Raw genomic sequence first — 15,485 nt, forward strand, 5'->3', positions numbered from 1 at the left:
ACAAGCATATGTGCAATCCGCCAAGTTGGCAAGGGTTCAAATACCAGCAAGATTAACAAAATGTTGCATGACCTGCGAGACGTAACATCCCCAGTGTATATTAGAATGCGCGTCAGCCAATATTACGTAACCACTCTATTCGCACCCGCCTGGGCACTAAACCCTTAAAGCATCAAACTTGATCAGATCTATAGTACAGGGGCTATACACTGCACAGCTTGGACGAATCAAGAAACATGGGAAAGTTCTAGCATTTGGGTCTAAAGCACAAGTACAACTAGAGGTACAATTCCTGTAAAAGACGAGAATATACAGGGTAAATGAATTCAGCTTCGCTCAAATGGATGCGCTTACTCAACCCGCAGGCATTGGAGGCGGGCCTCAGCCTCAATGACCTGTGAAAAGAAAAGATATGTTAGTGGATATGTTGCAAACTGCCAAACCGAAACGTGGAACAAGAGCTTACCTCGAGAGCCTGTCTGACTTCAAGAACCTTGCGAACATCACCCAGCCAGTCCTTGCTAAGAATCTTAGCCCAGCCCTGGAGACTGTTCATTTCCCGAGCAGCAGCGTCAATATCACCCTGCTGCAACAAGTTCTCAGTGCGCACCAGAACGCTCTCCACGTCATCACCCTCGGACAAAGCATCCTTCTTGAACATGACCTTGCTTAGGACAAGGCTAGCAGCGTGACTGGCCACACCGGCATCCTCGGGCAGCAGGCTTGCCTTGCGGACTTCACTTGCAACTCGGCGGAAACGCTCGAAGATCTGAGTCGTGGACGGGATACCACGCTGGTAAGCGGTGGGGTTGATAGATGCGATGGCAGCCTCAACGACAGCATCACCAGCAGCAAGCTCTTTCACAGCCACAAGCTCACGAACAAATGGCCGGGGGGTCTCGGCACGCTCGACCACGGTGCGGACGGCGTCCAGGGCGACCTGCAGCTGCTGAGTCTTGAGGTTAGTGTCGATAACGTCGCTCCATCCAGCAGTCAACTTCTCAAGCTCGTTAATATCGGCTGTGAGCTCAGTCAACTTGCTGAGGCGGCCCTCACGCTCGCGTTCGACCAGGCTCTGAACCTGGTGAACATACTTGCGGTTCAGCTCGATGGCCTGCTCAACAAGCTCATTCTGAAGACGCTGCTCAGCAAGCTCCTGAGCGTGGCGAAGCTCACTCTGGACCTTTTGCTGGTATGCCAAGGCGAGCTTCTCGCGCTCGGCCTCGAACTCTTCACGGAACGAAGCGAGATCAGTGGAGCGCACTTCCTCAAATTGACGCATCAATTCACGTGCCGAATCGTCAAAGGTAGCATGTAGCTTGTTGAGCTCCTCCTGGGCGGTGTTGCGAGCATCGCCGCGAATGGCAGCGATCTTCTCGGCAATCTTCTCCAGCTCGCCCTTGGCCTTGGCGACAGGCGCGGAGTATTTGCCGGAGTTTTCATCGGCGCTAATGACGGTAACGATGTCATTGAACGTCTTGACCAGATCCTGGACAACGGCGTCATCAGCATCATGCAACTGGAGCAATTCAATGGTGCTCGCAGAAACCGCAGGTTGCCTGGGCTCATCCAGTGAGACGGCGTTCTTCGCCTCAGACTCCGACTTCGTTGTCTTGGAGCTGTGCTTCAAGGCCGTGTCTTCCTTGGCCTTCATGACTGTGGCATTCCGATCCTCGGGCTTGGCGGTTGCGGACTTGGCTTGACCCTCCTGGGCACTAGCGTTCATGTGGGCTGGCTTCTTGGAATCAACGTGGGCCTTATCTTCTTCAGCAAGCTTCCAAGACAGACCGCTCTTGCTAGGAATTGTGACGGGCTTCCCATCTTCTCGGGTTGCAGCCGGGAGACGGTGTTGCTGTGTCGAGGCATTGGGGAAGCGGCGGTAGAAGTCGCGCTCCTCAAAGTAAAGAACACATTCTTCACCGTAGGGAATGTACTCGGTAAAGAAATCGTGGAAGTTGTCGGACTTCAGGGCCAGGAAGATGCTACCACCATAGGCAAAGCCGGATGTGAGGATCAGATAAATCAAGAACCGACGGAAACGACCGGATTTGCGAGGAGCAGGTGTCGGGGGCGAGGGAGGAAGCTTAGATTCTACGAAAATATTTCATTAGGACATGAGCGGTAGCCCTCAATGGTAATTGATGAAGGAGGGGATCGTCATACCGTGCTCAGCAGCCTTCAAAATGGTCTCCGGAGGGATACTGGATTCGGAGGAAGGAGAGGCTGGTGTCGGACCACCGGTAGTAGGGGGCTTAATGTCGGCGAAGAATCGCTACGTATGATACTTGTGAGCATGAATAGATAGGAAGCTTGTGGATATGGCTGTCTTTACCTGACCTGCCAGCCGGTTGCTTGCACCGGCTCTGGATAGCCATTGCGACGGGATCCGTTGGCGGACAGGGTTCGACAGCAATTGCCGACCCGGAGCAATCGAGGAGCGCAGCATGACGAGCTGCACAATCGCCAAAATGAGTGGCTAAAGGTGATCAGAAAGATGGATGGGTAGGAAAACGGGATTTGGTTGCTCAGTTGCGATCCGCTCCGATAATCCTGCGGGCGGTCAGAGTGGCTTCGCGCGCCATTTCGTGACCACTTCCATATACTACTGTGACATCAGATAAGTACAGGTATAGCTTGGGATTTGATGCAATCAAAAATAAAAACGAGGCCGGCGTATAAATATGGGGAGATATTTCGTGGATATTGTCTTCGGGGGTCATTTGTAAACGGCGGCTGAGGGATAGATATATCGACACAAGCAACACACACAGATTCGGAGACCGCTATAAGCAACGAAAGCATCCATACTTGTTGAGCTTACTCGAGATGATGCTAAGTATACAGAATGTATATGTTTATCTAATATGCCTTAACCACTAACATACTGTAGGCCATCATTGTACATACAGGTGAGGAAAATGTATTATTTGAGCATAACATACTAAGAGGTCTGCAAGGGACAAAGGCAACGGGAATAGCAGGAAATCAGCCCAAGACATAGGACGAAAGAAAGAAGAGCAGATGCAGACGCCAGGTGAGAAGGAACAAGGAGTACAGAAGGAACAGCACCATCAAAGTACTGACAGATCCAGCTGCAGCATATCTAAAGCCAAATTCCATGTGCCTCCATGGAAGTTAAAACCTTTTGCCAACGGGAAACTTGAGAGGCCTCACTTGAGCAGGCTGAGCAAGGACGGAAGAAGCAAAGAAAAATCCGAGAGAGTTAGATTGATCGTGAACCGAGAGTCTATCCCTCGGCTCCATAGTGGGTGGTGAATGTGCCAGAGTCCGATCAAATGACATTGGCGAATAATAGAAATTCACAGAGTTATACCACCGTTGAACGATGCCGGGATATGTAGCTTTTGCCTTCTTTCAAACGGTGGGTGGGGCAAGGGCGCATTGGCCAAGGGAGAATATGGTCGGGTAATTCTTTAGCAATTGCACGCACCGGCACCCTGAGTTCCAGGAGCCTCTGGTCGCAAGTCGACACCGGGCCGGGGGTCGCCCGCATATTCCGAGGGCCTGCCTGATCCAGAGGTAGTTTCTTAGCGATAGCGGTGAATAGTTCCTTGACATTTGTCGAGGACTTGGCGGAAGTTTCGAAGAAGAGCAAGCCCGCTTCACGTGCGTAGGCCTCGGCGTCCGCTTCTTGGATTGCTCGCTTATCAGGGCTCTCTGTGACAAGATCGAGCTTGTTGCCTGCCAGAGCGATCACGATGTTCTCATTCGCTTGGCGCTGGAGTTCCTTAACCCATGACTTGGCTTTGTCCAACGACGACTACATGGGAAGTTCATGAATGTTAGCTTCTATACTGGCAATTTAGTCAAAAGCACGATGTAGGATTGGACCATACAGCTTGAGTGATGTCATAGACAACCACAGCGCAGTTGGCATTCCGATAGTACATCGGAGCCAACGACTTGTAACGCTCCTGACCAGCGGTATCCCAGATTTCGAACTTGACTGTGGTGGTATCGTCGAGGGAGATGGTCTGTGTCAGGAAGGCGGCTCCGATCGTCGACTCGCGATAATCATCGAATTGGTCCTGAACCGATTAGCATTTTGTTACTCCAAGTACGTTCGGCTCGCCACGGGAGGTAATCTGGCGGCCGTTAAAATACTCACTTTAACAAATCTGAGGACTAGCGAACTCTGGAAGATAGCGGTCAAGTCAGCGGCTGATAAAGACGATCGCAAGTATTATCCCAAACCTTTCCGACGGCGGACTCTCCTATAAGTATAGTAAGTTAGCCATGGTTCCAAAGTGTGTTTCCTTAAAACAAAGAGAATATACACCAGAACATACCAAGAAGGACGAGTTTGAACTGAGCAAATCTTGCGCCCGGGCGGGCTCCTGCTGCTTGTCTGGAAGCCATGATCAGGAGAGGATGGAGGAGGGTCGGTGGAGGGTTGAAGGAGGGTGGGCGGAAGGAAGATGAAACGGTCGAGGAAATATGATATGAGACTCAAGGTCTTAAGACCCGGTGAATAGAGAAAAATGGAAGATCCAAACGGTACAAAGATTTAGAGATTCAAAGACCTCGTAGTTTAAGGCAGACAGGAATAGATGACGGAAGGCCCAGCCACAATAGCAGCGGGGCGGTGTGGCTGCGTACTGACCAGAGTGGCCCGCTGTACCTTGTACCTTCCCCATTGTTTTTTGGGCTCAAGAGGGTTGACTTTTGATGCTCTTCACATTCTCCTGTAATCCTCATTTTCGAGAGGCTTAGTCTCAGATATGGCTCCTATTCTCCCGTTTCGGGACATCAACTTACATGCGTCGCCCTCCCACTATGCCTTTACTTCGCCATCATCACGCCAGGCACCCACTCTGGTAGTTGACCGACCAACTGGTGATTTGCGTCTGAACGATGGCCCCCTTCCAGGCGCTAAGCGCATTTCCAGTATTGCTGGAATCTTAGGAATTCTCAAGTTGAAGCTTGGTAATTGCTCCCCCAGACAGAAACTCAGGAGGTTGTGCTGACGTTCGAAGATAAGTACATCATTGTTATTACCAAGGCCCAGCCCATGGGACGGTTGCGCGGCCATATGGTGTATAAAGTCGCCGGAACAGAGTTCCTTCCCATGCGAGAACGGCCGCTTCACGACACCGATGAAGATGCCTATCTTACATTGGTGAAAGACCTTCTTCGAAGGGGACCCATGTATTTCTCCTACTCGCTGGACATCACCAATAGTTTCCAGCGACAATCACAAAATCCACCCGATATTCCGATGTGGAAGGGCGCCGACGACCGCTTCTTCTGGAACCGCTTCATTCAATCTGATTTGATCAATTTTAGCGTCGGCGCAAACGACACGAGTGGAATCCGCTACGGGCCCCAACCAGGGGTAGACCCCTACATCTTGCCAGTCATGTTTGGAATGATGCGCATTACTCCTGCACGAGTGAAATCGACGTCGTTCACCTTCGCGCTTATCACCCGGCGATCCAGACACCGAGCCGGAACGAGATACTTCTCTCGCGGAATCGACGAACAAGGCAATGTCTCAAACTATAACGAGACCGAACAGATTGTGATCTTGAATGACTCAACAGGTGGACTCTCTGGGTTTGGTGGAGGCCAATCAATGACTAGTGGAAAACCTGGACAGGATCTTCAAGTCTACTCATTTGTGCAGACTCGGGGTAGTGTCCCTGTGTTTTGGGCCGAAATAAATGACCTTAAATACACACCGAAGCTTCAGGTTCGTGGGGTCGAGACTTCCGTCGAAGCTGCACGGAAACATTTCGCCGAACAGATTCGCATCTATGGCGAAAATTATATGGTCAATCTCGTCAACCAAAAAGGCAGGGAGGACAATGTCAAACGGGCATATGAGGAGCTGGTTCGCATACTAGTGACTTCCACATCTGAAAGCACCGAGGCTGATGAACGCACCCCTGAAAGGATGCATGTTTTGGAACCCGGATTCAAGCAAACCGAGATGGATCACCTACATTATGTGTACTTTGATTTCCACAACGAGACCAAGGGCCTTAAGTGGCACCGCGCAGAGTTGCTCATGGGTCGTCTGAATGACGGGCTGACCCAGGGCGGTTATTTCCGTGGAGTGGAGAGTCCTGGTGCTCCTGGTGGCCAGTTGGATACTCGTTCTACGCAAACGAGTGTTGTCCGAACAAATTGTATGGATTGTCTAGATCGCACCAATGTAGTCCAGAGCATGCTTGGCCGCTGGGCGGTTACACGGCAGCTCATGGATGCAGGCGTTCTCCGTGCCGGGGAGACTGCCAACGATGACCAAGAGTTTGCAAACCTGTTCCGGAATATCTGGGCAGATAACGCAGATGTGGTCTCCAAGTCTTATTCCGGCACTGGTGCGCTGAAGACTGATTTCACTCGGACCGGCAAACGTACACGGGCCGGCATGCTGCAAGATTTGAACAATTCCATCACGCGATATGTACGCAACAACTTTATGGACGGCCCTCGACAAGATGGGTTCGACGTATTTTTGGGCAACTATATCCCATCAGACTCTACATTTGCCAACATCCAGCTATTCCTCGACCAGCGACCATTGGTCATCCAGTCGGTTCCATATGTTCTCGCTGCCAGTGTTTTTATGATATTGGTAGCGCTATTCACAAGAAGAATGCCTGATGCCGCTGTCTGGCCGCTCCGTCTGTTTACGATCTTCTGGCTCTTGGTGGCAGTCTATTGTTTCCGTTTCGTACACGGACATGGCATGCTCTATGTAAGTTCAATCCCACCGTAACCAACCTTAAGTATTGTCTCGCTGACCCTGTTCTTCCTTTTCCCAACAGGTCAATTGGCCCAAGCTAAACACGCCGGTAGCTGGCGCTGAGGGCTACCAGGATGCTCTCATCAAAGCACGCTCCGATCCCATCGTCGGTAAATGGCTTCCTGCCAGACGACACCAACGTGGTATTAGCAATGCTCGTCTCGTCTTTTTGGAAGAGGGAAAGACTAGGATTGAGTAGATGTTTCACTCATTCTGGCGTTTTTAGGCCATTTCTTTCTACCTTTTGTCCCCATATACTCTATACTTCATGGCTGCATGTTTTATTACCATCCTTTTCACCTCTACAGGGCTCGCCGGCACTTTCCTTTCTGTTCCTTGTCCTTTCGATTTCAATCATCCTTCATCATCGTTCGATACATTGTTCCTTGCTCGGAGTCATGATATTTCCCTTCTGTATGCTACTGTTGTGGTTTTCGAACCGTCCCATTGTCCCTGCTGCCCAGATTCTCTCTACCTCGAAGTCCCGAAGAGCTTGGTCAATACATGAAAAGCTTCAAAGACCCTAATTCATATTGAAAATAATTTATGTCAATATTAGGTCTCGTAATTCCAATCTTCAAAAAATGGAATGGATAGGAATATTGAGGCTGGAAAGGCACACCATGAACAGAGGAGTATTACATTTTTTGGAGGCCTTTCCCGCCTTGTTTTTCTACGGCTAGATCCCAGGAAGATGTCATCTTTCCACGACACCTCATACTGCAACCCATATTAATGTGATTGAAATACGTGTTCAGATATAAACCAGCGCGAAGATTGTCTATACATTCACTTCTTCCTACTCCATCTTCACCCCCAGAGCTATCACAACAAGTACTTATTCAGCAGTCCTTAGATAACGCACCGTACGATACCCTTGGAGAGGTCAATGGAAAGGTCAATGGAAACGCCCTTTTGTATGACCTTCTTTTCCACAACGGCAGCCTTCTTCTGCTCCAGAATTACTTGACGCGCCGTCTGCATACCGCTCTGGACGGCGCCATCGATCCAACCACACCAGCCGTCAGACCAGTCGGCGCTAGCGAAGAAAACGTTGCCATGTGGCCTTTGTAGCACGGAGAGATACTTTGTCGTGGCGTTCGGTGGAGGGAAGAGCCATGTGCCATTCGCAAACTCGTCCTTGTTCCAGTCGTGAGACACCTAGGCAATCAAAGTCAGTATATTACTTCGACAGTGAGAGAGAGAAAAGAGAGAAGAAAGAGCAACCAAAGCCAAAGGAAACGAAGCAGCCATAGCGAAGGGTGCGACTGCCTAGGAGTATTCACATACAATACGGTTAATGATAGCTTCGCCCTGCTTGTTCTCGGGCAGGAGGTGGACAACGGCAGCCTTCACAGTATCGAGGTCGTCGAGCAAGATTCCAGTGGAAGATTTCGGGTCAGGACCAAAGCATACGAGATGGGTGTCGTCTGCTGGTGTGAGGTGATCCCCAAACGCCGAGATAAACCCTTTCCCGGGTGTTGCCAACGACCCCCATGACAGGTAATCAGGCCCATTGATATCGACGTGGACCTTGTTGCACCTGTTGACCGACTGCTGCTGCACAGCCTCCACCTTGTCCGCTGGAAGCCGGGGATTAAACTCGACCGAGGACAAGACGTTGAGCGGCACCGTGCAGATGACTGATCTAGCCTTCCACGTCTTACCATTCCTGGCTGTCACGGTGACAATGTCTCCAGCGTCCTCAATCCGCTGAACCGGCGAACTGAATGCGTAGGACAGATTATCGGTAGACAGGGCGTGTTCGAAGATTCGGCGGTGCAGCTCGCTGTTCCCGCTCCGAAGCCGCGTGTGGAGGGCGATGTCATTCAGGCCTGTCGGAGTGTGGCTCCCCAGCACCCACCAGCGGAGTGCGCCCACGAGGCCCATCTTGTCCAGGGTATTGCCGCCCATCTGCATCAGCTGGGCCTCCAACACGCTCACCTCCTCATCTGTTAGCTGGCCACGGATCTCGTCTAGCCGGTCCTGGCACGAGAGCTTATCCCACCTGGACATGAGCTCAGGCGACTGGTCGGTGCCGAAGGCGTATTTCCACGACTGCCGGAGATCATCTCCGTCGAGATTGCTGAAGATGCGGAAGACTCTGCCGCAGATGTCGGCCTATTGTATCAAAGCCTGATGAGTTCTGGACCTTCCTTCTCACGAGACTAGACATTTCATGTTTGAGTACACACCTCTTCTTCGTGTGAAAGATTACGCTGCTCACTTCCCGTGGTGGTAGTGAAGTAGTCTTCTTTTCCACCGGGGTTTTGGGTGACAATCCAGTCGTTGTGTAGACCATATAGAGAGACTTCACGATAGATATGGGGCATGTGCCAATGGATCCAAGTCCCTCCCATCTCGTAATTGAAGCCATCAATGGTTGCGTGCCATGTGCGGCCACCGAGTCTGTCTCGGGCTTCTAGGAGCAGTGTCGTCTTTCCTGCAAAACACTATTATTCAGGGCCATCTAAGGCTTGGATGAAGGTGGGGTGTATCAGAAATCCTACCTTGGGTGGCCAGGTCTCGAGACGCGACTAAGCCAGCATACCCAGCTCCGATAACGATCACATCGTGGATGACTTCTTCCGGCTGAGTCGAGTGCGACGAGGGTTCGACAACGCCAATTGTTGGAAGGCCATCCCGACGACCGGTGGAAGGGGTCCAGGAAAAGCCATCGGAAGAGTAGACCATGTTGTGATGTCTTGACTTGCAATCTTCAAGTTGTATGAATCAAAACCGACGAATTGATGATCCCACGCGCGGTACGCTGCAGTCTTATGTCTTTCTTCCATTTCCTCATATCCCGGCTAGCTCAAAGCTCCAAAGGGAAAAACACAGCAAGTGTATCAGTCCACTTGACCATGACAATATCCTCCATCCAAGCATTCCATGCTGATTCGCTGGAATATGGGTGAGATGGTTCAATGGGTCCATAATTGACATGGAGCTGCCAAGACGGAAAAATACGACCAATCACAATGTGTTGTGTTCTCGCGATAGGACCAGGTAGGAAATTCCGAAGTCCCCCAGAGCTGTCTTGGACATTTCAATCTCCCCGAGGACCAACCAAAAAAAAGCGATTGCCGGGGCTTTCACGAGAGACTGTGAGAGATTACGAGGGTACTGGAAACTAAGAGGCTCAGTCTTAGATTCCATCAATTTGGCAATTTAGAAACGATCAAGTGTTGAATCTCAGGCGGAATGTTGGCTTTTCCTGGGCAATGTCTCAAGCCAATTCTGCTATTCATGGACCGTACAGAAGGAAGGTGACTCTAGCTTGTGATTCTTGTCGCAAGCGAAGGGTGAGTAACTAGTCCAGGGACTATTCTCACACACTGGCAGCTGATGCTAACGTAGCTACTAAAATCTCAAGGTCAAATGTAGCGGTAGCCAACCATGCACGCTATGCTCTGAGAGCGGGCGGCATTGTGAATTTGATAGCAAGAATAGAGGGCGACGCGGCCCCAGACCCCGACGGACTGTGCAGTCTCAAAGAATCATTCATCAGTTGGCTGCTCGAATCCCATCCAGTGAGCAAGTGGCTGTCCCTTCAAATCAGAATATTGCAGCCGACATACTATGGCATCCTCAAGAGGAAATGCAGGATGTGGAAGAGACCGAGAGATGTGTCACGGACGACAACTGTGATGGGGAAGAAGAAGAAAATGGAGATGAAGAAGAAGAAGATGATGATGATGATGATGACGATCACCTTGCGCTAGATCCATCTGTATGGAAACCTGGCTTGGAGGACTTGATTTACGGCAATGACACCATTTCAAGAATGTATGATAAAACAATGCCCGTTTTCTTGTACTCATCTTGCCCTGATGCTGATGTACGATTTATCCCCACAGCCTGCCAATGCTGAGTATAGATCTCATGTGCCATCTCATTCATGTTTTTTGCACTCGAGCAAACACGCAGTTGAGATCGTTGCTTTCACCGGCCCAAATGCAACATCATCTATCCCAGGGTACCATGTCTCGGGCCTTAGTGCTGGCGGTATGCGCTTCGAGCATGCGTTTCACTGTGCACAAAGCCGCGCGTGGAGCACACGCTCGGGAGTTTGCCGAGTCAATGGAACGAGAGGCCCGAAATTGTATTCAAGCCACCAGTACAACCTGGCAACAAGTAAACGATGTTAAGACCATATGTGTTTTAATCGACTATGAGGCCAGCAGGGCTCACGGGCGGCAAGCATGGATAGATATTGGTAAGCTCGGCCAAACAGCTTCCACATATGTCCCTGATAATACCTGGATAATCGGAGAAGATGCTGACTATCCGCAGCAATGGGCCGCAGCCTAGTGCAGCTTGCCAGAGCAGGTTGCGGACTTGACGCGGAACAGAGTCAAGTGCTAAACATTGCGGAGCGATATCTTGCCATCGCACAAGCATCTCACTGCTTGGGCCATCGTCATCTTCAACCGTCAACCAATCTACCAGTCAAAAGGCCGAGATTGGAATGTGCACCATGCCCCGAGGATTGTCCGCATCTAGTGGAGTTGCTTGAAGTACTTGCTTGTATCTATCAACTGTGTCTCACCCCATTTACGGAGCAAACCCCGCCACCCTGGACTTTGAATTCAGGATTTCGAGCATTGCAAGATGATCTGGAGGAATATCTCCTCCGCCACCCTAGCACATTTCGCTTCGGCTCCAATTCTCCTTCGAATTGCCCCTCAAAACTGGCAGATCTAGACGCGTCTATTTCATCCATGATTTGGCATTGCTGTGTTATCGTACTTAACTGAACCTTTCTTCCCATACCGGAAAGACGACCCCAGACAGCAGAGAATGGTGGACAAGAGCTGCCAACTCACTGTCTTCAGTTCCCCAATGCACCATCCCTATTTTTGAAAGAGAGAATCTACCGATGCGAGTCCAGTGCAGAGGCAATATGCGATATCTCACAGGATGTCATCAGAAATGGAGGGTTTTATTCTGCAAGTACTAACCCACTTCTGTTTCTATGGATTATCTGCTGACAAAATCTGGAATTTGCCGCGATTAGCATGCCCTATTTGTCGGGTTCGCCTGCATGCAGAGTGCACTGGTGTCTATCAACCGCCTTCATCGGTCACCGCAGCCGTATGATAATCGAATTGTGGAGAACCTGAAACTTGCCTTCATTGTACTTGGGGCCCTCAAAACATTCTATGCCCCGGCAAAAGAGTGGGTATGTTTTTTTTCCCCTGTGGAACAGGGTAGCTACAAATTTACGCACCTTGCTGACAATAGCCAATTTGTCTTCATTGTGAATACAGATGGACGTCCTCTTTCGTGCCCACGATACAAATACCCGACTCAGACATGCATCTGAGGTGATTGATATGTCATTTCACAACTACTTTAGTCGATTTCTCGACATCGAGCAGCCACCATTTATGCCTCTACATCCTACGGATAACGAGAACACACCTGGGAATACCGGGGGGAACAATGAATCCAAGTCCATCGCAAAATCGCAGAATGACCATCCCACTGGAAGCCAAGAACAACAAGACTTCGCGAAGAAGGCTCCGGAATGGCTGCAAGCATATGCAGGTCATCTATCAGGAGATATCGATACGGATGATGAGCAGAACGCCGATGAAAGTCCGCGCAGCTCAACCGTCCATATCGATCAACCTCTTCCCAGGGCTCTTCAGTCAAATGCCTACTTTTGCTGAACTTGGTGGACTGGGTCCTGAGATGCCCGTCTTTCCAGAATTGGAATCCGTTGTTGGTGAGTCCGACATGTGGTCAGATATATTTAACCATAATATGTTCAAATGATGATCGAATTCTCCCTGTTCGTAATGATTTTGACAACTTTCTGGGATCTTCAAAAAAGGGAGGCAAAACACCGGGGGGGGCTCTACACTCTACATCGTACGTGGTAACTGCAACGTGGATATTCCCAGATTCCCCACAACAAAGTGTCAACAACACAGTTACAATATATATATATGCTACCTCCAATAAGCCTCGTAATGACCCTCAATAGAATATTGTGCACTAAAGGTCTTGGCATGTATATGATATGCAAACTAGGGTTACTAGGACTAATCGTGGCGTTTGATTTGGAGTGCAGGCGGGGAATATGTCAAATCTAATGATAAGCGTCCACATCTTCCGCGCGCCCGCTTTTTCTTCCGGGATTTTGTTTCTTCTTTTGCCTCTAATGAACACAGTGGGATTGATATCTCGTCCCGACCTGAAGACGCAAACAATGGAGCGGAACCTACCTCAGGCGGAGCGTCTAAATGATAGCGGCGTATGTTGGACGTGTCTGGATAAGAACAGACAATGTGATGGCGGCCTACCTCGTGCGTTTCCTTGCTCTAGATCCCCAGCTAGGATGATCGTGTGGACGAACTTATCAGGGGTGAGATATTGACCACTCTCCTAGGCTGTAGGATCTGCATACAAAGGGGGGTAAAATGCCGCGGATATGGAGTCCGTCTGCAGTGGCCATCGGGAGTTGCAAGTGTCTCAAAACAAAAGGTAATGAGGAGGCGCCTAAGCAGAGCATCATCGACTCCCGACTTGCTGGAGCTGGCCCTGCCAGGGGCCATATCAGCTCTAGCGCTACCGGCAGAGGAGAGCTTCTTCATGCAGCATTACCTCCGTACGTTGTCCAGATAAGCTAAGCTATGACTTCTTCATTTCGTCTGCCGATTCTATACTCGATTGCTCATACATACCCCTTCAATCAGAGAATATCGCCAGGATAGCCCTCGCCATCGACTATAACGGAAATGGATATCGCTCCCTGCTACCTATGGCTGTACAAGAGCCCGCGGTATTAAATGCGGCACTAGCAGTAGCCGCTTCCCACCACAGCCGCTGGCAGCGCAAGCCCGACACTGTGTCTCGCAAGTATCTCCGTGCCGCTTCCAAAGCCCTTCGAGAGAGGTTTATGTCTCCGAACAGTATCCATGATCCTGTTACTTTAGCTTCCATGCTGCTGTTAGTTTCTTTTGAGGTATACTTCTTTTGTTTTATTTTTGGGTCGCTAATCTTCTCCCTACCTTATCCCGACTTCGATTATTCTACATTTTACTAAATCGTGTGGTTCTCAGGTATTCTCGGGCTCGAGCCGATGGAAGGGACATTACGATGCAATCAGGGGCTGGATCCGATCTCGAGGCGACTGTTCTGACCTCGAACCATTTCTGAAAACGTGGGTTTGCCTGATCGACACCCAGACTGCGCTCAATCTTGGCCAACCAGCGATGCCAGAGCTAGAGTCGTGGCTTGATATAACGGCAGAACAGGCGAATCAAGGAGAATTCGTTGATGCTCTTTTTGGCTGCTCATCCAGGCTACCCAAGCTTATGGTCAGTCAGCCCATATGACTATGCTTCCCTCTCCCCCTGACTGCGGATGTTTCCTCTGGAAATTTTTCAATACGACGAGCTGACTTTGTTGGTATTTTAGTGGGCTGCTTCTCGATTATACGCAGCCTCCAAGGACAACCAAACAACCATGACCGAATTACGGAGCCAAGTAGACGCCCTACAAGCCCAGATCCGGTCGACAGCTATAATTCTCGAATCAAGCCCTCTAGTAAACATCTCATGCCGGAGTACTGCGCAGCCGTTCGCGACCGTGGGGATGGGTCAGGAGGAGCTGCGCCGGAGGATGGTGGCGACAGCGGAAATATTCCGTCATTCGTCGCACATATATGTACACCGCATTCTACACGGGCCCGAGGAGCCTCTCACAGAGGAGATGCAGGCATCACTTGACACCGCGCAAGAACTACTGACTATGGTCCCCGACGCTCTCGGCCCCGGCGCGAACCTCGGTTGGTGCCTGGTTGTGATTGGGGCTGAAATGGACGGCGTTCACCAGAGAGACTATGTTCAGTCTAGACTGGATGGCCTCCATCTTCTGGGAATCCATAATACAAAAAATGGTCAAAAAATCCTCGATGAGGTCTGGACTCGTCGAGATCTTGTTACTCGTGGACAGGCAACACCAGAAAGGTGGCAGGATACGATGCAACGGATTGGACAGTCACAGATATTAGTCTAGTAAATCTTCGACTTGTTCGATTTTGCAGCTGGCACGGGAACACTATAGTTCACTATGGAGTGGACATGTTACGTGGAAATAGCTTAGCTCACCAGCATATCTTCCATGCCACCTTCTCAAGCGCTCCTCGACACAACGGCTTGACCCCAAGCCAGTACGCCGGGTTTCCCAACTGGAAAACCCACGAAAATTCACGGAACTTCTTGCGAGTGAAATCCTCTTTACTGAATGGGTGATAACATGTTCTCATCCTAGCAGTCGAGGAAGTTGGAGCCGAGAATTAGGGAAAGGAAGATGGCCCGATGCACGCTGCCCCATTGGCGACCGAAGGGATGGGATCAGTGCAAATACTCCGATGTCGTTCTCGGAGGTGTGGATAGCACTGTCTAGAACTCAGCCCTGGCTGCCTCGTAGCTGCATTCGGGCCGAGTTCGAATCTTACATCTTGGGACGAGGGACGCAGTGTCTTCTCAAGTTTCTCTCTCCTGCCTAGTACAGGCAAATTTCATTGCCAGCACACCTTGTTGTCCAGCCTTACTCCAGGCTAGTGAGGTAATTCCTTCATTTGCCGTGTGATTATGATCGCCAATCCTTTATTTCCCATGCGTGCCTACGTCCACGGGTTTCTGTCAAATATCTAAATTATCACGGTCGCAGCTATGAAGCTCTTGTGAGTTGTTTG

At 50.2% G+C, this 15,485-nt stretch overlaps 6 protein-coding genes across 6 annotated transcripts; 4 read left to right on the forward strand and 2 right to left on the reverse strand.

The window, feature by feature from the left end:
- Window positions 1-350: 350 nt before the first annotated feature.
- Window positions 351-4,399, reverse strand: N7500_003206 (Small GTPase superfamily Rab type; the record flags this gene model as incomplete). The annotated part of the gene is made up of 9 exons (XM_056674352.1): window positions 4,311-4,399; window positions 4,216-4,235; window positions 4,130-4,156; window positions 3,858-4,049; window positions 3,452-3,781; window positions 2,333-2,476; window positions 2,164-2,272; window positions 467-2,091; window positions 351-395 (listed from the first exon to the last, which is right to left on the reverse strand). The coding sequence occupies exons 1-9, from the start codon at window positions 4,378-4,380 to the stop codon at window positions 351-353; spliced, it is 2,562 nt and encodes an 853-aa protein (XP_056534877.1). The 5' UTR covers window positions 4,381-4,399.
- A 343-nt stretch (window positions 4,400-4,742) lies between these two features.
- On the forward strand, window positions 4,743-6,971 carry N7500_003207 (putative phosphoinositide phosphatase (Sac1); the record flags this gene model as incomplete). Its single annotated transcript, XM_056674353.1, has 3 exons — window positions 4,743-4,947; window positions 4,998-6,724; window positions 6,795-6,971. The coding sequence occupies 3 exons, from the start codon at window positions 4,743-4,745 to the stop codon at window positions 6,969-6,971; spliced, it is 2,109 nt and encodes a 702-aa protein (XP_056534878.1).
- A 653-nt stretch (window positions 6,972-7,624) lies between these two features.
- Window positions 7,625-9,466, reverse strand: N7500_003208 (flavin monoamine oxidase family protein; the record flags this gene model as incomplete). Its single annotated transcript, XM_056674354.1, has 4 exons — window positions 7,625-7,933; window positions 8,063-8,893; window positions 8,968-9,215; window positions 9,283-9,466. 4 exons carry the CDS (start codon window positions 9,464-9,466, stop codon window positions 7,625-7,627), a joined length of 1,572 nt encoding a protein of 523 aa, XP_056534879.1.
- Window positions 9,467-9,996: 530 nt separating this feature from the next.
- N7500_003209 (uncharacterized protein) lies at window positions 9,997-11,086 on the forward strand (the record flags this gene model as incomplete). The annotated part of the gene is made up of 3 exons (XM_056674355.1): window positions 9,997-10,077; window positions 10,149-10,613; window positions 10,751-11,086. 3 exons carry the CDS (start codon window positions 9,997-9,999, stop codon window positions 11,084-11,086), a joined length of 882 nt encoding a protein of 293 aa, XP_056534880.1.
- A 959-nt stretch (window positions 11,087-12,045) lies between these two features.
- N7500_003210 (transcription factor domain-containing protein) lies at window positions 12,046-12,450 on the forward strand (the record flags this gene model as incomplete). The annotated part of the gene is made up of 1 exon (XM_056674356.1): window positions 12,046-12,450. One exon carries the CDS (start codon window positions 12,046-12,048, stop codon window positions 12,448-12,450), a length of 405 nt encoding a protein of 134 aa, XP_056534881.1.
- Window positions 12,451-13,203: 753 nt separating this feature from the next.
- N7500_003211 (fungal specific transcription factor domain-containing protein) lies at window positions 13,204-14,803 on the forward strand (the record flags this gene model as incomplete). Its single annotated transcript, XM_056674357.1, has 4 exons — window positions 13,204-13,391; window positions 13,493-13,748; window positions 13,846-14,103; window positions 14,204-14,803. 4 exons carry the CDS (start codon window positions 13,204-13,206, stop codon window positions 14,801-14,803), a joined length of 1,302 nt encoding a protein of 433 aa, XP_056534882.1.
- Window positions 14,804-15,485: the final 682 nt, after the last annotated feature.

Source organism: Penicillium coprophilum (genome assembly GCF_028826855.1).
Source record: "Penicillium coprophilum strain IBT 35676 chromosome Unknown utg000002l_segment0_segment1, whole genome shotgun sequence".
NCBI lineage: Eukaryota > Fungi > Ascomycota > Eurotiomycetes > Eurotiales > Aspergillaceae > Penicillium > Penicillium coprophilum.